At 45.8% G+C, this 24,461-nt stretch overlaps 1 protein-coding gene across 3 annotated transcripts in view; it reads left to right on the forward strand.

Annotated features, from left to right (window-relative positions):
- The first annotated feature begins 4,299 nt into the window (after positions 1-4,299).
- LOC140410353 (adhesion G protein-coupled receptor B3-like) overlaps positions 4,300-24,461 on the forward strand; it is a 267,880-nt gene continuing 247,718 nt past the window's right edge. For all 3 annotated transcript variants that reach the window (XM_072498369.1, XM_072498370.1, XM_072498371.1), the window contains exons 1-3: positions 4,300-4,446; positions 4,662-4,731; positions 22,219-22,285. In XM_072498369.1, coding sequence (XP_072354470.1) covers positions 4,308-4,446; positions 4,662-4,731; positions 22,219-22,285 — 276 coding nt within the window. In that variant the 5' untranslated portion in view covers positions 4,300-4,307. The remainder of the gene's footprint in view (positions 4,447-4,661; positions 4,732-22,218; positions 22,286-24,461) is intronic.

Raw genomic sequence — 24,461 nt, forward strand, 5'->3', positions numbered from 1 at the left:
ACCAGCTACAATCCCCAGGGAAACGGGCAGGTGGAGAGGGAGAACGGGACGGTCTGGAAGGTCTAAAAATCTCCCGGTCTCCTGCTGGCAGGAGGTCCTCCCCGATGCGCTCCACTCCATCCGATCGCTCCTCTGCACCGCGACTAACGAGACCCCTCACGAACGTGTGTTTGCCTTCCCCAGGAAGTCCACCTCCGGGGTCTCGCTCCCAACATGGCTGACAGTTCCTGTACCCGTCCTCCTCCGGAAGCATGTGCAGAGCCATAAATTTGACCCCTTGGTTGAGAAAGTCCACCTCCTACATGCAAACCCACAGTACGCCTACGTGGCACACCCCGACGGGCGCCAAGAGACAGTCACCCTCCGGGACCTGGCACCCGCTGGGTCCCCACCCACAACCCCCGACCTGACCCCCCCCCCCTCCGGTTTCCTCATTCACCCCTGCGCCACTCATTCTCTCCAGCGAACCTCACCGCAGCCCCCACCCCAGCAGGATCCGTCCTCCCACTGGATTCACTCAGAGGTGACGAAGACGAGGACAACACACTCCCGGAGTCGCAGGTGACCAGGTCGGCGCCCACATCACCACCAGGACTGAGGCGATCACAGAGGAGGGTCAGGGCCCCCGACAGACTTAATTTGTAATGTTTCCACCACCCCTGCCGGACTCTCTTTTTTAACGGGGTGAATGTGGTGAACACCACTAGTGGTATATTATATGTATTACGGCACTACCCGTATATTAGAGGTACGATGGTAAATCCCTGCCTGCTGGCTCCGCCCAGCAGGTGGCGTATGAAAGGGTGTGCTCTCCTGCGCTGCAGCCATTCTGGTTCTGGCTACAGGAAGCCCAACATCTTGTTGAATAAAGCCTCGATTGTTCCACCATTCTTGTCTCGTGGTAATTGACGGTACATCGGTGGGGGGAGGTTATTCCATTCTCATACTGTGTCGTATTAGGCCTAAAGATATTCCTTAATGCTTGCCAAAAGGGTTGGATGTCCTGCCCCAGTCACACAGCAGTAACCCACTCCGAGTGTACATGGCGACCAGCCGTATGTGTCCTGAACAGGCACAGTGCTCGCACCACACTGTTCCTGCTGCCCACCACATTCTGATTGAAAAGGCTATCCTGGAGAATTTACTTCCAGTCTGCGTAAAGCGAGCTGCCCTTGAGGCCGGTGTGCCCGTTTCCATTTCAATTTGTCATGATCCATTGGGCTAGCGCGCGGTCAATTTCCTTTTCTATTTATTCGTTCACGGGATGTAGGCGTCGCTTGCCGGGCCAGCGTTTGTTGTTCATCGTTGAGGGCATTTAAGAGTCAACCACATTGCTGTGGGTCTAGAGTTATGTGTAGGCCAGACCAGGTAAGGACTAGAGATTTCCTTCCCCAAAGGACATTAGTGAACCAGATGTTTTTTTTACAACAGTTGTCAATGATTTCATGGTCATCATTAGACTTTTAATTCCAGATTTTTATTCTCCATCTCCCCTGGTGGGATTTGAACCCATGTCCCCAGAGCTTTACCCTGGCTCTCTGGATTATTAGTCGAGTGACAATGCCACCAGCCACCATCTCCCCAAATCCCAGAGGTAGGGATGCAACCCACTGCATCACAGGACCTCCCTGATTCTATGATTCTAATGTGTCTCATCTTCAGATCAGATTCTTAACTGAGATTTATCTTGGGATAAAAGATCCCATGGCACTATTTTGAAGAAAAGCAGGGGAGTTCCGCCTGGTGTTCTGGCCAATATTTATCCTTCAATCAACATCACCAAGAGCAGAATATCTGGCCATTATCACAACGCTGCTTATCACAGAATCCCCACAGTGCAGTAGGAGGCGTCTCGGCCCATCGAGTCTGCACTGGCCCTTGGAAAGAGCACCCAACCCAAGCTCACACCTCCATCCCATCCCCGCATCACCACCTAACCTTTTGGACACTAAGGGAAATTTAGCATGGTCGATCCACCTAATCTGCACATCTTTGGACTGTGGGAGGAAACTGGAGCACCCGGAGGAAACCCACGCAGACACGGGGAGAAAGTGCAAACTCCATGCAGTCACCCGAGGCCAGAATTGAACCCAGGAGCCTGGAGCTGTGAGGCAACAGAGCTAACCACTGTGCCACCGTGCAGCTTTTGGGAGCACGCTGAGCGCAAATTGACTGCCACCTTTCCTACATTACCGAAGTGACCATCCTTCGATACTTCATTAGCTCGAAAACACCTTGAGATGCCTAGTATTTGTGAAAGGTGCTGTATTAATGCAAATGTTTCTTTTCGAAGTGGGAAGAGATGCTGCAAAGCACAAGATGAAGAAGAGCATTCCAGAAAGCAGGGGTATAATAGCTGAAGTGAGGTGTACATATAATAGTTTAGACGACAAAGAACTTCAGTATCTGGTTAAAAATTAATAAAATGTGTTCGTTTATATGGCCTTGCATTTAGAATTATAATTTTGAGGCAGCAATATAATTATACGGCCGCTTAAGTATATGAGGGGAGGCGGTGGCCAAGAGGCATTATCATTGGACTAGTAATCCAGAAACACAGGGTAATGCTCTGGGGTCCTGAGTTTGAATCCCACCACGGCAAGATGGTGATTTAAATTCAATAAAAATTAAAAGTCTAATGATGACCATGAGACCGTTGCCAATTGTCTTAAAAACCCATCTGGTTGACTAATGTCTTTCAGGGAAGGAAATCTGCCCGGTCTGGCCTACAGATCCACACAACGGTGCGGTGACTCTTAACCCCTCCCCTCTGAAATGGCCGAGCAAGCCACACAGTTCAAGGGCAATTAGGGATGGGCAACAAATGCTGCCCCAGCCAGCGACACCCACATCCCAAGAACAAATTTTTTAAAAATCAAATAATTTAGCTAACGATGAAAACACCATCTAGTTTGCATTCATCCATGACTTGTCTTTTATTGTGTATTTCTTGGCCGCTTAACTCATTATTTACGTGGCTCACAAGAAACTATAATCACCATCATCAATTTTAGAACCAGATTTGAAGATGAAATAGATTTAGTTTTTGAAGTTGCCGTGCATTTGACTTTGTTGTTTCAGGAACCACAAAACTCATTGATTAATAACTCTCAGAATAGCCAGCCTCAGCAAAACTGAATAATTGAATCAGCATTCTGGTTTTAGAATATGGGTGTTTTTTAAGGTTATAAAATTGCTGCATTGTGTGCAAACATCTCGTGCCGGCATATCCAAGTCCCAGCATTTAATGGTTTGGCTTATTTTGTCAAATGAATCCATGAAGCATAAAGTGAGAATGCTTTAAAATGTATTCAATAATCTTCTTAATCAGTATGAAGAAGGACCAAAGGTTTGCTGCTTTAATTTAGCACACATTAGTGACATATTGTGTCGGTAATGTACTGATCATCCCTAAAATAACATCAGTGATCTGATGTGTAATGGAAAGCCTGCCCTTTATTTATTGCCTCGACGTGCTGTGGTTTTCATTATATTAATTTTCCATTTCATCTATTCAGTTAGCATTGTCAGATTTCTTGGAAGGAGCTACTGGGAAATAAATGGCACCTGTCACCTGCCCGAGAATGATATGCACAGACAATGTAGTGAATGTGAAAGAGTCATTGCCTACAGCTTGTAGCAATGAAGCGAAAGATTGTGGCAATCATGTTAGGTGATGATCTTTGGGAATAGGTGATGTGCTGGATTTAAATACTTTCTCTCTGGGCCCCTGATACCACAGGTGTCCCGCAAGCCTTAGATTGCACATGGTGAAGTTTGAATTCAGATATAATTTTCAGCTCCTCCATTCCTTGAGGTGGCGACTTGCTTTGACTGACATTCCATGGGGGCCAACAGCCCTTCTTCAAAATCCATGAGTTCACGTGTAACCCTAGACAGTGACGGCTTGAATTTCACTCTGTAAAAAGTAGGTTAATTTTGAATGGGTCTGGACTGTACGGTGGCCGTTAGCACTACTGCCTCATGATGCTGAGGACCCGGCTTCGATCCCGGCCCCGGGTCACTGACCACGTGGAGTTTGCACATACTCCCAATGTCTGCATGGGTCTCACCCCCACAACCCAAAGATGTGCAGGCTAGGTGGATTGGCCACGCTAAATTGCCTCTTAATTGGAAAAAGAATTGGATAATCTTAAGTTTCTGAAAAAAAAGTTTTGAATGGGTTTGAATGGGGCCCTGTGTGTCGGGGAGCTCTTTAAACAATGGTAGGTTTTGCCCCATAATATTTCCAAAGAATCCAAACTAAAACATTTCTGTTTGTTCTGTATGCACAGGGTGTTTGTACAATGACTACCGCCCTTCTCCATTTCTTCTTTCTGGCTTCTTTCTGCTGGGTTTTGACCGAAGCTTGGCAATCTTACATGGCCGTTACAGGGAAGATTAGAACAAGGCTCATACGCAAACGTTTTTTATGCCTTGGTTGGGGTAAGCGTAATAAGTGTCTACATTTTTCATTATCATAAATTAACTTTGTCAATTCTGTAAGAAACATATTTACAATAAGAATTGTTTTCCTTCCCCGTAAGTTAATATCTCATAAATGTTTTAATGCGTAGTTGATGCATTTTGTTCTTACAGTGAAAAAGAATTTGCACTTAAATTCCAATCCAGTTTTCTTATCAAATAATTTATTTTTTCAGGGTTACCAGCCTTGGTGGTGGCAATATCGATGGGATTTACTAAGGCTAAAGGATACGGTACATCAAACTAGTAAGTCACTTTGAACAGCTTTGATTTACTCGAAAGCTGATGATGAGCAATACCCAGAGGAATTCCACCGCAGGGAGAGCTTTCAGGGGGCAGATTTGTGTAGCTTCTGCCCCTCCTGGCGATTCAGTCTGACCCTACCACACGTTCTGAAGTCAACAGTATTTCGCATATTTAAGATAATTCACTGCACAACTGGGTAAAAATGCCTGGGACAGGGTGGAAATCCGTTATGACACTTGCTACAGGGTTCCAACATTTAAAGAAACTTTTTTTAAAGATGTTTTCTCAGACAAGGTGGGTTTCTATGCTGCAATAAGTAACTTAATAATTGTATGCATTGGCAACACCATCACATTAAATTTTAAGATCTCCGACTATCCTACCTGCCCCCCCCCCCCCCTCCCCCCCAATCCCCAACTGTGATGGCCCTTAGGAACTTTGCACCAAGGATGTAACCCTTGTGCCCAGTAATGAGAGTGTGCAACTTTAGGAGTACACAATGTGTCATCTATTTTCTTTGTTTAGATGCTGTCATTATATGCTTCTCTTCAACAATTGTCTGAAATTCTGATGGACCTAAATACAGTGGAATGGGTTCTCAGCATAAACCCCAAATTAGCTTACTGCTCACTTAGAAAGCTACAGAGCAGGAATTTCACAAGCTGCTATTACGGCCTATTGTCAGAGGCCAGTAGGATTTAAGACCCTAAGTCGTAGGAGCAGAAGTAGGCCACTCGGCCCATCGAATGTGCTATCATTCAGTTAAATCATGACAGATCTGCTATGATCCTCAACACCACTTTCCCGCTTTATCCCCATAACCCTTGATTCCCTTACTCATTAAAAATCTGCCTATCTCAACCTTGAACATACTTAATGACACAGCCCCTACAGCTCTCTGTGGTGAAGAATTCCACAGATTCACTACCCTCTGAGGGAAGAAATGCCTCCTCATCTCTGTCTTAAAAGGGCAACTCATTACTCTAAGATTATGCCCTCGTGTCCTAGACTCTCCCACAAGGGGAAACAACCTCTCAGCATCTACCTTGTCAAGCACCCTGAGAATCCTATATGCCTCAATAAGGTCACCTCTCATTCTTCAAAACTCCAATGAGTCAGGCCCAACCTAATCAACTTCTCCTCATGAGAAAATCCCTCCATCTCTGGATTCAACCTAGTGAACCTTCTCTGGACTGCCTCCAAGGTCAGTATATCTTTACTTAGATAAGGGACCAAAACTGTTCACAGTATTCTAGGTGTGGTCTAACTAATGCCTTGTATAGTTTTAGCAGGACTTCCCTATTTTTATACTCCACTCCCTTTGAAATAAAGACAAACATTCCATTTGCCTTCCCTATGACCTCCTGAACTTGCATGCTAGATTTTTGTGATTTACGCAGGAGGACCCCCAAATCCCTCTGTGCTGCAGCTTTCTGCAATCTTTCTCCATTTAAATAATATTCAGCTCCTTTATCCTCCGATAATGCATAACTTCACATTTTCCAATATTATATTCCATTTGCCAAGTTTTTGCCCGCTCACCTTAACCTGTCTATATCCCTCTGTAAGCTCTTTGTGTCATCCTCACCACTTGCCTTCCCACCTATCTTTGTGTCATCCACAAACCTGGCAAAAGTATATTCACTCCCTTCATTCAAGTCATTAGTATATTGTGGCCCCAATATTGATCCCTGTGGCACTCCAATAACTAGATGTTGCCATCTGGATAATGCCCCTCTTATCCCAAGTCTATTTCTATCAGTTAGCCAATCCTCTATCCATGCTAATATACCACCCCCAACACCATGGGCTTTTATCTTATTAAATAACCTTATTGAAAGCTTTGTGGAAAATATTTTACACCTATTGGTTCTCCTTCATCCATCTATCACTTGAAGGAATTCGAATAAATTTGTCAGGCAGGATTTCCCCTTCATGAAGCCATGCTGACTGCTTGGATTACATTATGTATTTATAAATGCTCTTTAAATCCTTTGAAATGGACTCGAATGGACTTTCCCCAAATGACAGATGTTAAGCTAACTGGCCCAGTGTTACTTGTTTTTTATCCCCATCCCTTTTTGAAGAAGGATGGTGCATTGACAATTTTCAAAAATCTGGGACTTTTCCAGAATTTAAGGATTCTTGGAAGATTACTACCAGTGAATTCCTATCTCTGTAGCTACTGCCTTTAATATCCGAGGAAGCAACCCATCAGGTCTTGGGGACTTATCGGCCTTTCACCCCATTAGTTTCCCTAATACTTTTTCTCAAGTGATAATTATTGTATTTGTTTCTTCCTCCTCCTTTTGTCCCTTTGATTATTTAGTACTCTTGGAATGTTATTAGTGTGTTCCTCTGTGAACGCTGATGCAAAGTATTTGTTTAATTCCTCTGCCACTTCCCCATTATTATTTCCTCAGTCTCAGTCTCTAAGGGGCCTATGTTCACTTTGGAATCTCACTTCTTTTTTATATATTTAAAGGAACTCTTACTGTCCATTTTGATATTACTTGCTAGTTTATCCTCATGGTTTATCTTCTCCCTCTTTATTATTTTTTGGTTGTCTTTTGTTGGTTTTTAAATACTTTCCCGATCCTCTGGCTTACCACTAATCCTTTCCACAGGTATGTTCTTTCCTTTAGTTTAATATCATTCTTAACTTTCTTGGTTAACCATGGTTGATTTTTCCCCTTCTGAGAATCCTTCTTTCTCACTGGCATATATAGTTGCTGTGAGTCATGAACTATTTTCAGCAACGTGTGCCATTGTTGATCAACCGTCTTTCCTACTGAACTCCTTTCCCAGTCCCTCCAGCCAATTCTGCACTCATTCCTTTCTAATTGCTCTTATTTAAGTTCAGCACAGTTGTTTCTGACCCATGTTTCTCACTCTCAAACTGAATGCTAAATTCTACCATGTTATGGCCACTCCAGGGGATCTTTTACTCTGAGATTGTTTACTAAACTTGCCTCATTACACATTACATTACACGTTACACAGGCGCAAAATAGCCCCATCTCTGGTTGGATCCAGTACATATTCTAGAAAACTGCCCCGAAGACACTTTATGAATTCTTCCTCATGGCTACCTCTTCCAATTTGATCTTCTCAATCTACATGAAGATTAAAGTCGCTCATGATTAATTGACTGCCTTTTGCACATGCCTTCATTATTTCCTGATTTATTCTCCATCCTACATGGATACTGTTTGGGGGCCTATAGTGTCTTCTTCCCCATGTTATTTCGTACCTCCACCCATATGGATTCTATATCTTCCAGTCTAGGATCACTTCTTGCAATTGTATGTATTCCATCTCGTACTAACAAAGCTACCACATTACCCTTTCCTTCCAGCCTGTCCTTATGAAAAGCCACATGCCCCCGAATATTTAGTTCCCAGCTTTGATCTCCTTGTAAACACATCTCTGTAATGGCTATCAGGTCATACCCATTAACCTGAATTTGCGCCGTTAATTCATTTATTTTGTGCCTTTAAGTAAGGAGCAATTCATTTTGCCTTGATTTCCAACCCCCTCCCTCCCCACACTTCAAAGCCCCTCTACTTCTCCAGTTGTGGGATTTGCATGAACACTGGCCGCTGCACAGTTCAGATGAGATTGTCTCGGTGGCACTTTCCATGATGCCATTGATGCCAGTGCCCGCGAACCGAAACCCACTTCTCCCACATCAGTCTTGCCACGTATTCATCTTTCTAATTTTATGTACCCTGTGCAAGTTGCATGTAGCTCAGGTAATAATCCAGAGATGAGATTATTTTGTTCAATATAGTGTCCAGCCCTTCACACTCTCTCTACAGAACCTCTTTCCTCATTCTACCTAGGACATTGGTGCCTAGATGGACCACGATAATGGGATCCTTCCCCCTCTCACTGCAAGTTCCTCTCCAGCCTGGAGCAGATGTCCCAAAACCTGGCAACTGGCAGGCAACACAGCTGCCCAGACTCTCGCTCGTTGCTAGAGAGAACAGTGTCAATCCCCCTCACTGTGCTGTCCCCTACTGCCACTACCTTCTGTACTCCCCTCTTTCCCCCCCCCCCCCTTCACCTCCCCAACCCCCACTTGAATGGCTTCCTGTACCACAGTGCCATGGTCAGTTAGTTCATCCACCCTGCAGCCCCAAGTCTCATCCAAATAAGATGAGAGAACCTCAAACCTGTTGGACAATGGCTGAAGCTGGCACTGCTGCACTCCTGCTCCCTGGGTCCCCTTACCTGCCTCAGCTGCGGTCACACCTTCCTGTCCCTGACCACTTTCCAAACCAGAAGATTCTATCCCAAGGTGTGTAGCCACCTTATGAAACAAGGCGTCCAGGTAACTTTCACGCTCCCCAATGTGTTGCAGTGTCCACAGCTTAGCCTCCAGCTCAATGATTCTGAGCTGAACTCCCCAAGCCACAGACATTACTGCCGACCTGCTTGCCTTAGATAACACCAGTATCCATGAGTTCCTACATGCTGCAGATTTGACACATCACCAGTCCGGCCATACTTACGATCTTTAACTAATTACTCAATTATTTTATTCAATTATTTATTTTATTTCATATATTGATTAATCTTTATCACAAGCTGCAGAACAAATGTAAGCCTTTAGAAAATAGACCTTGACCGCTGACCTGATATTCACCGGAGACTCTCTCGCAGTTCAGTGCCTTCCCTGTGGAACATCAGAAACCAATTCTGTCAGAGTGAAGAAGTTATAAAAGCAAAGGAGTACTGCCCTCCCCTCCACACCGCCCTCCCCCCCCCCCCCCCACATCGCCCTCCCCTCCACACCGCCCTCCCCTCCACACCGCCCTCCCCTCCACACCGCCCTCCCCTCCACACCGCCCTCCCCTCCACACCGCCCTCCCCTCCACACCGCCCTCCCCTCCACACCGCCCTCCCCTCCACACCGCCCTCCCCTCCACACCGCCCTCCCCTCCACACCGCCCTCCCCTCCACACCGCCCTCCCCTCCACACCGCCCTCCCCTCCACACCGCCCTCCCCTCCTCACCGCCCTCCCCTCCTCACCGCACACCGCCCTCCCCTCCACACCGCCCTCCCCTCCACACCGCCCTCCCCTCCTCACCGCCCTCCCCTCCTCACCGCCCTCCCCTCCTCACCGCCCTCCCCTCCACACCGCCCTCCCCTCCTCACCGCCCTCCCCTCCTCACTGCCCTCCCCTCTACACCGCCCTCCCTTCCCACCTCCCCCTCTGCCCCCCTCACAGCTATGGGCGCAGGAGGGCCTTCGCCCCCAGCCTCCACCCATACAAACAATCATGGCCTGGTAGCCGAGGCCATTTTTTATTTTAAAAGTTTTAAAAGATGCCGGGAGGTTTCTTCAAAATGGAAAGGCTATCTCTTTCGCAAACCTGATCTGCAGGCCTTCCAGAGCCCGCCGACTGATTTTGACGCTCGGCGAGCCTACATTCTGGTCACTCATTGGCCAATTTGGGGAAAGTCACTGCTGGGTTACACAGCACGAGATCAGGACCCCAATTTGACCTAGCGTCAGGACCCCGTGCTAAAAGGCAAAAGGTTGCCCAGGGCATTGGCAGAGCTGAATGAGGCTTATCTGCAGCCTAAGGTTGCAATTGCACAAGTTATAGTGAGAATTAGTAATGGGTGGTTATTTCACCTGCTATTAATATCGAACAATATAAATTCAATGTTCACCTTTAGTTAGTGTTGTGGAATAAGTCACTTGCACACAATTTAACTGGGTTTGAGATGCTACTCCTTTGAATTTTGGTTCATTTGTGTCGATAAGGTAGCTCCTATTCTGCACTTAGTTTTAACCCTGACATTTTAATTGCCTTAGGTAATCTGAATTGTGAGATGGTTGGGTTTATTTTCCATGCAACAGGTGACTCCAAATTAACAAGCGCATGTTGTGAATGTCTGGTGATCCCCACGGAACTGCTAACCTTCCACGAACATGACTGGCCCAAAGGAAAGCGGAAACCCACGTCCGGACATAACTTTGTGATTGCAGCGTGCTAGATTCCCACCAGTAGCTTGGGGTCGAGTCCAGATGTGTCCCAAGATGTGAAAACTTTGTTCAGCTGTGCACCAAAGTTACTTTTTAGCAGTGGGTGGGGTTGCACAAAACGTTACTTTAATCACATGCCTCCACACCTCCCCCTACAATGTTTAGCTTTTCTATTTTCCTTGCTGTCTTTTCCCTTCCTCCTGCTGATGTCAAAGCTGGTAACCAAAGAAAACTTGGCCCAAAATCCACGGACCCACTAGCACAGTCCTGCTGTCGGTCCATGTGGATCTCGAGTTTTGCTGAGACTCCGATAGATCAGGCCTCTTAGCCTTACATGGTAGTCCATAAGAGAGAGTCTCCCATTGCTTCAATGGACGAGTGTTCAGCAGAAAGAAGACCATAAAGTCTAGTTGATGTTACCTTGTCTCATGTGTGATATTAGACCAAGGGCACAATCTAACGGAAACGTTTCTTCGTGTTATCTGTGGTGGATTTTACTGGGAGTTTCCTGCCGGCTCTGTCGGCAAGTTCCCCACCGCTATCTAACCACAGTTGGTCACTTTTCTGGGCCCTGGAGAGTTACTCACCAGTTCAGCCCACATTTAGAATTATTTTCATCACTGTGGAGCTGAACTCACTCGCCATATCGGCTCCTCAGAAATCGGGCTGCTATTTTGAAAGGGTGCCCTGATCTCCAAGTGAGACTTGAGGGTTCCCCACATCCCCCACCCCCACCCACAGGCAAAGTCACCCCCCCCCCCCACACACACACATGGACATTACCCCACATCTCCCCCAAGTGAGCACACCCCACTATGTGGTTCCAGGGACCACCCCGTCTTCAGGCCTCCCACAGCTCCTTACAGACTTCTCCCCTTCCAGGAACCACATCTGCCAAGCCCCCCCCCCCACCTTCCCCCCAACCTTTATACTTACGCTGAACCCCTCAACCTTCATATCCCCCCTCTACCCTCCTTTCATTTGCATGGCCCCCCTCGGCAGTGCCAACGTGCCAACCTGGCAATGCCAAGGTGCCCACATAAAATCTCTGACCCCCCAGGTGCCCCTGATAGCTCGGGAGGCCCCCACGGGAGCCGTTCCACCTGGTCCATGTGTGCGTGGACCAGTACTGAATGGCGCCCGGCTGCAGACTCCTTGGGGAGGCCGTTAGATGCTTAATGCCGCTAGATCCAGTGAGTAGGCCTTAGTAGGTTGAACGCCACGTAAGCGAGCACGGCTTGGTCATGCCTACTTTGGACAGGATCCTGATCTCAGCGCCTCGAGAGATCTACCCAGATCTACTGGTCACGTCACCCTCCCGTCCGAACGTGATGCGGCCTGTAGATCTCACCCTGAACCTCAATTAGTTTAATCCATTTCTAACACTGCAAAATAATTTAGTGTTGGAGGAAGGATGGAAGCATTGGGTTTGTACGGTGCTCACTTTTCCTGAAGGCACTTAATATTCTGTTTCCCTCAAAAGTCGAAATTGCTTGATGACAGATAGTCTGTCCAAAGATGTAGTTGTCTCCCCACATGTATTGGGATCCAGCTGGAAGCTTTGAGCTTGTCTTTCAGATTGTCTATAGATGTAGGTCTGGGATGTCCTGTGGTGTGGGTTCCCATGCTAAGCTGGCTGCAGAGTGCCTTTGGCATGCAGGAACCTCCTTTTCAACGACATGACAAGCGAAACAGCTCTGATAAACATGCTCTCGATGCCAGGTATGAAGTATTTTACAAGACACCCAATGTTGGGGATGGTGCCACCAGTTACAAATAGATCTCAGATAGAGACGATGGAGTGCGTCTCATGGTTTTATGTGAAGCTGATTGTTGTCCATGTTTCGCACCCAGAAATAAGTGATGTAAGATCGGCCGCCTGGCAGACTTGATCTTTGTTCTCAGACTAACTCCCCACTCTTTCCAAACGTCTGTGAATGAGCTTGTTTTTCCAGGCGAAAATTGATTTAATAATCTGATACTTCATAACAAAATAAGAAAGACCATTTAGCCCCTCGAGCCGTTCCACCATTCAATATCATCATGGCTGGTCTTGGGCTTCAACTCCATTTTCCTGCCCACTGCCCAGATGTCCTGATTCTCGGAGAGACCAAAATCCTGCCTATCCCAGCCTTCAGTATATTCAACAATGGAGCACCCTCTGGGATGGAGAATTCCAAACATTCAGTGAACAAATCCCTCTTCATCTCAGTCCTAAATGATCAGTTCTTATCCTGAGACTATGCCTGTGTTCTAGATTCCCCTGCAAAGGACAGAGATCCTCCAACCTCAGTCAAGAGGTTGGGAGTGGTGGTGGCTGGAGGGTGACCAAGACAGGGATCTCCAGGCTGCGTTCTGCCCAGCCTTGATCCACGACACTTTGAACAGAGCCCCTAGTGGTCGGTAAAATAAAAGCAAAACACTGTGGACGCTGGAAATCTGAAATGAAAACAGAAAATGCTGGAAGAACCCAGCAGGCCTAGCAACAATGGCGGAGAGAGATAAACTGAGTTAACAGGCAGGATTTTCCAGTCCCTCCCATTGGTGGGATCTTCCGTTCTTGCCAACAGGCATTTAAAAGCATCGCAGTTTCCCCCACAGGAAATCTCGCTGCGACGGAGCCGAAAAGTCTCGGCAAGCGTTTTGAGAGGCCCTTCTTCAGAACTCAAGGTCCAGTGGGTTGCAAGTAGATTTGAAGCAAGCCCACTGGAGTGATGGATGTGAGATTCATGTGGGAATCCTGGCATGGACTGCACTGCAGCCTCGGGAGGTTGGTGAGTATCTGAGAGGCTGGGAGATTTAGCTTGAGTGATGGCTCCTCGACCTTTGGGCCAGCACCAGAGGTGTGGGGGGTTCACCCTGGGGCTGCAAATCCCCAGCTGCCTGGCTTCAATTTGAAATTTTACAAACAGTTGCTGGAAAAGAACAGCTGCTTGAACAGCCTCTGAAAGTGAAAAATCACATCTTGGGTTATTTCCAGCATTCTGCTTTCTGGCGTTCATCTTTTCCTTTTACCTGACCCCATTCAACGTGAACTTGCCTCACTCTGTTCCCCCGCCTACTTCAGGCTTTGCCAACAAATCAGTTGCCTCCGAACCATCGTGTTTTGTCCTAAAAATGAACAGTGGATTCTGCAGGTACGTCTTGTACAACTCTTAGAAAGGAAAGGATTTAACCAAGGTTACAGAATCGGAAAAGACTTAATTCCACTGAATCAGTAATAGGATATTCCCAAGCCAGTCTCAATTTTGTTTGCTTCTGTTAATTACTTGGCTTTGAAATGAAAGGTTACATTTGAATTTGATGAACCATCTGTATCTCAACAGAAAGCAGAGACCAATGGTCAACAGTTGTATGGCCATGATTTCCCAAGATCTTCCAGGATCAACAGATCATGGAGCCTCTCCAAATTTACCTCAAAAATTATTTTTATGCATCTTAAGATCCACCTTCCCATTGTGCCCCTTCATTTATTTATCCCAGGGGCCCATTTCTGCTTCAGTGGTTCGGTGCAATAATTTAATGTACTGATCCTGTACCCAATCAACCTGTCCTTCTAAAATTCAAAACAGAGGGTTCAACATTAGATGCAATTTCAACGTTGAACAGCACTTGCTGAACAATTCTGATTGTGCTGAGAATTGCAACCAGTTTAAGATTACCAGTAGGGCTCACTTACAATTGCTGGAAGCCACATATATTTGTACACAAAGCCCTGTTCTTTGTCGACAGAAAGAGAATATCCATACATTGCACCTTTTTCAACTAAACTAAAGCTTTGGGGTCAGCCATCCCCTGGTTCATTCCTCACGGCAATGCCTTGGCCAACCGGTGTCAACCCATCTGGTTTGAATTTAACCAAAAGATTGTCAGTTAACTGTTCCTTGGTGTATTGTCCATGGCAATGCCTCGACCAATTAGAGTCTACTTGCTAATCAATTAGCACTGTCTTTTGCAGTATGAATTGTTGTTCCCTTCAGAATGGGTGTTCTTGCAAATCTGTCCTGATGAGTACAAGATAAAAAGCTTCGACAGCATGTCTTTTTTTCTTCAGAAATGCCCCATTGTAATGTTTTCTGTAAACCATATGTGAAAATGGTACAAATGCCTGTTCTTGTCAGCTTGGATCTTGTATGTCTCTTTTGTGAAGACCATGAATTGGATTCAATTTGAATTTGAACTGGTTTTTGGAGCAAGCAAGGAGATGGATTAAGGGCTTGCCCTGTCGGCTCTGCACATTGGTTTTGTAACTCTGAAACAGGAGTAACAGTCTTTTTAAAAATCAGGACATTGCGTTACATGGAAAGACTGGAGAAAGCAGGGCTCCTTACCCAGGAAAGGAATTTCCCTGAAACCCTATAAGGAGTGACACAGTGGTTAGCAGTGCTGCCTCAGAGCGCGCCAGGGAACCGGATTCAATTCCGGCCTTGGGTGAGTGTCGGAATGTTGGATCAGCTATGATTCTATTGAATGGTAGAACAGGCTCAAAGGGCCGAAGGGCCTATTTGCATGATGGGCTGGGTAAGTGGAAGGAAGGTGGCCAGGCTGCTACCCTTCCAACTGTGGGTAAAAGGCAGGAAGGATCGGTGGCATGGTGACACAGTGGTTAGCACTGCTGTCTCACAGCACCAGGGACCTGGGTTCAATTTCAGCCGTTTCCTCCCACAGTCCAAAGATGTGCATATTGAGTGGAATGGCCATGATAAATTTCCCTTTCGTGTCCAAAGATGGGGTTACAGGGACAGGGTGGTGGAGTGGGCCTCGCTGCGGTACTATTTCAGATGGTTGGTGCAAACATGATGGGCCAAAATGCCTCTGCCTGCACTGTAAGAATTCTATGGATCTATGGAAGGGAGGGTACCTCTACTGGGGGCACACATCCCAAGATGATACTGCTTCTTCTGGCTCCTCCCAGGCCTGTAGAAAATGTCTCCACCCCCAGTTTGTAAAGAAATTGCTGAGGGGTGACCGTTGAAATCATCCAAGGTTTTGATAATGTGGATACGGGGTGACTGTTTCCTCTTGTGCGAAAAAGCCGAACTAGGGGCCATCAATACAATATTGTCACCAAGAAACGCAATAGGGAATTCAGGAAAAGCTTCTTTGCCTGGAGAGTGGCGAGAATGTGGAATACGCTATCATCGGGAGTAATTAAAATGAATAGTATAGATGAATTTAAGGGGCTGTTAGCTAAGGACCTGAGAGAGAGAAAGGAATGGGGAGTTATGTTGATAGAGGTAACCAAGGAAAGCTCGGAGGAGACTTGTGTGGAACGTGAGCATGGCATGCAGTAATTGGGCCGAATGGCCTGTTCCGGTACTGTCCATCCTATGTAATGGTAGTTCAAGGGCGCAATCTACCCGAATGGGAACAGAGTCCCATAGTGAGCGTGTTTAGCCGAGTGTTTCCCGGGCTATTGAATGCCCATTCAGGTAGATACGGGGCCTCATTAGGGAACGTCCCGACGAGGCACCACTTAGTCCCGTTTTCTGCACTGAGGAACTCCTCCGTGCAGAAGCAGATCGGAATGTCATCGATCTCTCGACCCCCCACTGCCCCGATCCGACTCCCGAACCCTCACAAAGCCCAACTCATCACCCCCCCCGCACCCCACACACATGCAGGGCACCCCCAGGCCAGATCAGCAGCATGGGGAAAATGCCAGTTGGTACTTTCGCACTGCCAGCCTGGAACACTGGCAGTGCCCTGCCAACTAGCAGTGTTACCTGGGTACCTTAGCTGTGCCAGGCAAGCATCCAGGTGGCAGTGCCAGGATGCCATGCTGGTAGTGCCAGGGTGGCACCAGCAGTGCAGGGTGCCACCTTGCCCAGAGGGCAAGCACTTGGGGGGCCTCCGATCTCCTGGGAGACCCCATGATTACCAGCACTGTCTTGGAGGTACGAAGGGCCTGTTCCTGTGCTGTACTTTTCTTTTACTTTTCTTTGAGCGCTGTTCTGTCTGGTCCCCGTTTGTGGGAACCAGCACTGAATGGTGCTTGCCCGAGGTCTCCAGGGCGAGTGGGTCAGATCCCATGACTTGGGTAGATCTTGGGTGTGCATATTAAAGTGAGACAGCTAGTCTCACTCTAATATGGAGATTTGCTAAAAAGTGATGCCACCCACAATGGATGGGATTCAAATTGCGATGTCTCACAGGATCGTGTGAGATCTCGCAAGGCGTGGTGAGCAGGTAGATACCAGAAAAGGTATCTCCTGGCAACTACCAGATGTGCCACGCGCACTGCCTTTTGGGCACAACGCGGCTGGTAGATCGTGCCCTAAATCTTTTCCAGCAATACATTTTGGATGGACTGAGAACAGCTGAAGCATCTCCGGCTATGTTATGTTTCTGGAAATAACTTGTAAACCAAAGGGATAAAATTGCTTAATACAGCAGATAGGGTTAACCTGATTCCATTGGCAGGAGGTTTGTAACCAGAGGACACAGATTTAAGAAAATTGGCAAAACATAATCCAGGCGAAGAGATAGAAAGGGAAGAATGTGATTGGCTATGGTTACACATTTTCTCTCTTTAGTTCTGAAGAAGGGTCACGCGGACTCGAAACATTAGCTCTGTTTCTCTCTCCTTACAGATGCTGCCAGACCCATTGAGATTTTCCAGCTTTCTCTGTTTTTGTTTGAGATATGAGCACCCGCTGTATGTTGCTATTTTAGGTGAAGAGCCATGTACCTTTGAGTAGTTGCAAACTGGAAAGCACTGCCTGAAAGGCTGGTGGGGGCAGAATCAATTGTCAAAAGAGAATAAAGGGCAGAGGGAGCGGGACGAATTAGGTAACCGTTTCATAGAGCCAGCAGAGGCAGGATGGGCCGTTGGGTCTCCTCCTTTGCTGTGTGTCTCTCTCCATGAAATCCTCTGCCAGTTTGTTCAGAACTATGTCATGGAGAAATTCAGAACACAGCTGAGCAACTGGCTTCTGCATGGGCATGGCTTTCAGCCTGTTTGTGACTGATTGCTCTGTCAGTGGAAACATGTCATCCGCAGTAATCTAATGGAACATGCTTAATAAATCAGACAGCATTGTGTAATGATGCACTGTGCGAAATGCGACTCAGACCTGACTCTGATGAAGCAACTGGCCACAAAAGCCAAGAAAGATAAAATGCAAGGTTTTCTATGGCAAGGGTGACGACAGTTAGCAGTGTGTCACTCAGCCCTCAAAAAGCAAACAGCTACCTCCTCCAGCAGTTATTAATTTTGCTTTTAATGATTTAGTACCCACACAATATAGAGTTCCTTCATGTATCACCCATTCAAGCACAAAAGGCAGAGTACCGTGGACTGGGAGTTTGGGTGCAGAGGTCACTGTGACTTGTGAATTGGATGCCCACCCCCCCCCCCCCCCACACACACACACACACACACACACACACACCTGAATTGCTGATAGGCTCTCATCCATTCTTTGTGCTGGAAGCAAACATTTGTTAAATGTACCCAACCTCTTTGCAACACATGTAAATAACATGGTGCAGAAACTATCCTACTCAGACCAGGTGCTGGAAATGGGATTAGAATCAATTGGTGTTTGATGGCCAGCAGAGACACGATGGGCCGAAGGGCCTCTTTCTGTGCTGTAAAGCTCTATGACTAGGGTATGGTTGCCCTGTTAATTCCAGTCCCGCCAGACAATATTGAAAATTTCCACTAACTGAAAAGTACAGCACAATACTGACTCAATGCCCAATAAAGGATTGGGGATATTTGTACCTCCATGTGTCCCTGACATTCGCAGTAAATGACATCTTGAAATCAGGACTCTACAGTTGATACAACACCGCCATCATCTAATTTCTATGTAAAGTACAGCATGGCACATAACTGCTGAAGTAACGGATTCCCCTGTTCGAAATTCGGTTGTATCAGGCAGTCTACCAACCGTGGCAATTTCACCAAGGCTGGAACCTGAATGTGCATGTGTACTTTTCAAAAGGACAGGAATCTAGGGAAAAGTGGTGGGGTAACTTTGTTAATTAAGAACCACACTAGTACAATAATGAGAAATTATCTTTGTTCTAAAGGTTAAGGTTGGGTAAAGATGACAAATAGTAAAGGTAAGAAGTTGCTTGTAGAAGCAATTTTTTGCCCCCCCCCCCCCCCCCCCCAACTGCTTCTACGCTGTAACATAGGAAGATACAGGAAGAATTAACAGGGACTTCAAAGAAAGGTACAGCAATAATTATTAATCATTTTAATCTACATATAGGTTGGACTTTGGCAAAGGTAGCTGGGAAGATGAGTTCATAGAATGTTTTCAGGACAATTTCTTAGACAGCATGTTTGAGAGCCAACCAGAGAGCAGATTGTTCTGGACCTGGTAATAGGACAGTACAGCACAGAACAAGCCCTTCGGCCCTCGATGTTGTGCCGAGCTTTGTCCGAAACCAAAATCAAGCTATCCCATGGTGCGGTGCTCCTCCAGAAGGATGACTCCTCGTCCTGAGCTCCAGTGGCTTATGCGTCAAGGGCCACGACTCCTACTGAACAGAAGTATGCCCAGATAGAAAGAGTGCCTCGGCCTCCTAACCGGCATTGTAAAGTTCTATGATATGTCTACGGTCTACCAACCTTCACAGTGGAGACTGACCACAGACCCTTGGTCCATATCATCCATAAGGACTTGAATGACGCCCAGGCTTCAGCACATTCTCCTTCGACAGGATTAGTTTATGACCTCATAGTAAAAGAGCCCCTAGGTAGCAGTGAACATAATATAATGGAATTCATATTCAGTTTCAGGGAGAAAAGAGTAATTCCATGGGTATGAAGACAGAGTTGGCTGAAGTCAACTTGGAAATAGGATAAAAGGTAGGACAGGAGAGCAATCGCGGTAGGCGTTTAAATAAATATTCCATAACACTCAACAGATACATTCCAGTGAGAAGAAAAACTCTGGGAGAAGAATACACAATTTGTGTCTAATGGGGGAAGTCAAAGGGAGTATTAAATTGAAAGAAAAAATGTACAATTCTGCAAGAATGAGTGTTCGGACAGCAGATTGGACAGAATTGAAAAATCAGCAAAGATTTACTTTATAAAATGGAGGGTAAAGTTAAGAATATGAGTGAAAGCTAGTTAGAAATACAAAAACAGATAGTAAGAGTTTTTACAAGTATTTGAAAAGAAAAAAAGAATAGAATGAGTATTGATCCTCTGGAGAGCAAGTCTGGGGAATTAATAATGGAAAATAAGGAAATGGCCAAAGCATTGAGCAGATTTTTTGTGTCTGTCTTCACTGCACAAGATCCCCGAGAAACCTATAAATCAAGAGGTGAAAGGGAAAGGAGGAACTTGGAACAATTCCAATCACCAGTGAAAGTGGACAGGGAAAATGGTTACAGCTAAAGGCTGACTAGTCCCCAGGACCTAATGGATCCTAAAGGAAGTAGCGGCTGAGATAGCAGATGCATTGGTTGTAATTTTCTGAAATTCGCTCGATTTTGGAAAGGTCCCATCAGATTGGAAAATGGTCAATGTAACTCCTCTATTCAAGAATGGAGGGAGACCGAAAGCAAAGAATGACAGGCCAGTTAGTTTAACATCTGTCACAGAGAAAGTGCTGGAACCTATTATTAAGGAGATTATTGCAGGGGATGTAGAAAATGCAATCAGGCAGAGTCAGCATGGTTTTGTGAGAGGAAATCATGTTTTACTAATTCATTACCGAGTTTTTTTGAGGAAGTAACAAGTAACATGGTAAAGGGGAACCAGTAGATGAGGTGTATCTGGATTTCCAGAAGACATTTCACATGGTGGCACATAAAATGCTACCACACAAAGTACGAGGCTATGGTGTCGGGGGTAACATATTAGAATGGATAAAGGATTGGTTAGCTAACAGGAAACAGTAAGCACAGATAAATGGGAAATTTCTGGGTTGACAAACTGTAACTAGTGGAGTGACACAGGAATCCAAACTGGGTCTCAGCTCACAATCTGTATCAATGACTTGGACTGAACATATGGTTGCTATATTTGCTGAAGACATCAAGGTAGGTCGGAGAATCAGTTGAGAAGAGGACATACGGAGTCTGCAAAGGGATATAGACAGGTTGAGTGAATGGACAAATATTTGGCAGCTGGAGTATAATGTGGAAAAAAGTGAGCTTGTCGACTTCGGCAGGAAAATTAAAGTACATTATTAAAGTGGACAGAGATTGCAGAACCCTGAGGTACAGAGGGGTTTGAGTATCCAGGTCCATGAAGTTGAATTAGCCACTAATTCCTACAAAAATTCCCGATGTCTTTGGCCTTTGGCTGCCCAATAACTACAGTCACCAGGTTTGTACGTTTAAATACAATTACTGTTTATTTGTACCAAGAACTATCATGAAATATGCAGAAGTAAAACTGGGTAACGACAAGCTAATGCCTACTTTAACTGTCCTACGCTCTAGCCACACACACAACACATACAAATGTAGTGGGAGGCTAAAAATAAGGATAACGGTCAAAGGACCTTTGCTTCAAACGCTGTAGCACACTTTCCTCACAGCACACTAGCTGATCAAAGTCTACGGTTTACAGCTTGTAATGATCTTCACAGAGTCATTCATTCAATATAGTACTTACAGGCAGCAGGCTTTCATGAGAAATGCTTTATTTCTTACCAAACTGGACCTTCAGCTCAAGTTTCACATTCAGGCCCAAATCTTTCTGTATACACATTTTCTTTCACATCAAACCTTGCTTCCAGATCATGGTTTTGCTTCAAGCATCTGCAGTTTCAAGAGAATGGCACCCAGACTTGCTGGAGAGAGAGTCAGCCCTAACAGTGGCCTTATGGAGAGGATTGGTTAGATATTTTCAGAGAGATATGTTAGATTCCCGCAGAATCAAAGTGAAACCAAACTGGAACCTCATGACTCTAACAACATTCCAGTGGGATCATATCCAATCACCGTCTGTTACCGGGCAGAGCTCAGCCTTTTGTGCCAATTCATTGGCCACCAGCCAAATCAATCAAACCGCGTCATCACTGATGCCAGCCAGTCTAAAACAGCACAGCCTTCTGCTTCTGGATCCTTTTGTTTGAATTAAAGGGACAGACTGCTTACAGGCTGCCTTGCCTTAAAGTCACAGGTCCCTTAAACATCCATGGATCAAAAATGTAATAGCAAAAATGAAAGTAAGGGGAAATAAGGGAATAAACAAGAACAAAGAGGAAGAACCCTTAGACTTCTGACTCGGAGCTGAGACCGCTGCCCACTGAGCCACAGCTTAAAGCAAGGTCACTGACATCTGGAGCGTAGACTCACTCCGGACGTGAGATGTGCAGTGTAATGACTTCCCCATCTCGGCACTGTTTCTTACTAACAAAGCCCATTGTTTTTTCTTTAAATTTGAGACTCCCTTAAAGCACTAAGTCTGCTTAAAATTCTGTCTGCACTTGAATATGTTTACAGACCATTAATTTAATGTAGATTTCTAATTTTTATGTATTGGTTATTTCTTTTTATGTTCACAGCTGCTGGCTGTCTCTAGAGGGAGGTCTTTTATATGCATTTGTTGGACCCGCAGCTGCTGTTGTTCTGGTAAAACAAATCTGCATGCGTCGCTGTCATCCAATACTGCACATCCCACTTAAACCCCATTGAAATGATACATTGTATGCCTTGGTGTATCGTAACGTGACTGACTGGTGTGTATGCGTGTGTGTGTTTGTGTGTTTTTAACTGCTTCGGACCAGGGGAACAGATCCTGAAAACTTCATAGATACAGGACAATATGGATAAAACAACACTAGAAGTACTAGGGGAGCATGGTAGCACAGTGGTTAGCACTGTGGCTTCACAGCACCAGGGTCCCAGGTTCGATTTCCCGCTGGGTCACTGTCTGTGCGGAGTCTGCATGTACTCCCCATGTCTGCGTGGGTTTCCTCCGGGTGCTCCGGTTTCCTCCCACAGTCCAAAGATGTGCAGGTTCGATGGTTTGGACATGCTAAATTGCCCTTAGTGTCCAAAAAGGTTAGGAGGGGTTATTGGGTTACGGGGACAGGGTGGAAGTGAGGGCTTAAGTGGGTCGGTGCAGACTCGATGGGCCGAATGACCTCCTTCTGCACTGTATGTTCTATGTTAGGTATTGAAAAAAGATAAAGCAAAGCTTACTTGAGGCGCCCTGAGGACATTTGATAGATAGGGGGCAACTTTTTCCACTGGCAGAGATGACGAGGATTGAGGAATAGAAATCTTCAGGGTTCTCCCCATGAACAGAGTGGTGCCACTCTGCACAGTGAGACATGTTGACATGGATGTCCAGCAGACGTCATGTCAGTGCCCTCTGAACAGCTGACTGACACTCTTATTGGGAGTGCATGGATTTTTGCACTTGCGCCATTAAACTTGTGGGCAGCTGATGTGGCGTCTCCAGATGTGTGCACGCACTGTGTACCAGGAATACTTGAATAGGAGCACCAGCCTGTCTAGAATGCTCATCAAAAGGAAAAAAATTGGGGGAGGCGGTGGCATGGTGACATTGTCTCTGGACTCAGAATTAAAGTATCAGGAATTAAAAATCTAATGGTGACCATGAAACCATTGCCAATTGTCGTAAAAGCCCTTCTGGTTCACTAATGTCTTTTAGGAAAGGAAATCTGCTGTCCTTCCCTGGTCTGGCCTACATGTGACTCCAGACCCATAGCAATGTAGTTGACTCTTAACTGACCCCTCGAGCAATTAGGAACAGGCAATAAATGCTGGCACAGCCTGCGGCACCTATGGCCCATGTACGAATAAAAAAAAAGTAACAAAGTGGTTTGGGGCAAGTTGGAGGAAATATCTGTGTTCTGCATGCGGGGGCGGGGGCTGGGGGGGGGGGGTCTTACAACATGTCCCAGGTGCTCAGAGAGAACTCCTCCTGTGGAGAGAATATGACCAGAAGAAACTTCCGAGAGTTTAGCCTTGTAACCTGAGGGTCCTGGTATGAATGTAGCACAGTAAGCAGTGGAGGCCCACTCGTTGCTTTTCATTGCCTTTTATTACCTGAGTGTCAAGGCAATTTGGATTCTCCAACTTTGGGTCCCCCTATGGATGTTACACCATGTAATGTGCATGTTTGTTCAAGCATATATTCAGTGGTTACCACTCCCAAAAGTCACCAGAAACATAGGCTGAAAAAAAATGTCATTAATTGTGATGACATGACCACCATCATTAGTTCTGGGCTCATGCAAGTACAATGGGTGGGAATTTCTGGCCCTTCCTGCCATTGGGATCTTCCGGTCCCGCTGAAGGCCTGTGTCCCACTTTAACATGAGTGACAGTGATCGGTTTAAGGACAGTATCTGCACTGACCTGCATGTTAATTAAAAGGTAAAGAAAATTACTTTTGGCTTTAATGCAGGAAGACTCAAAGTAGAAAAGAGACTAAATAAAATGCTGGAGGTAAAAGGGGATGCACAAAGCAGGTCATGATTGTCACCTTTCAGATATTGGAATTATAACTGAACAAAATAACCTGTGATATAGTTCTTAAATTGCTGAGTGGAGGGTGGCTAAATGCATTGATTATAGTTTACTTGACTTTGTCACATCAGTGGAAAGTTGGTATCATATTGGCACATAGATGTCACCTCAATACAATGTTATTTTTGCTACATATGTAATATGTTCCCTCATATGAAAAGACAAATTCCACACCACAAATGCACTGGTGCCATCTGATGATTTATTATTTTTAAATGCCCAACTAGCCTGCCTGATGGTCAGGTGT

The sequence above is a fragment of the Scyliorhinus torazame genome, chromosome 4 (assembly GCF_047496885.1).
Source record: "Scyliorhinus torazame isolate Kashiwa2021f chromosome 4, sScyTor2.1, whole genome shotgun sequence".
In the NCBI taxonomy this organism is placed as follows: Eukaryota; Metazoa; Chordata; class Chondrichthyes; order Carcharhiniformes; family Scyliorhinidae; genus Scyliorhinus; species Scyliorhinus torazame.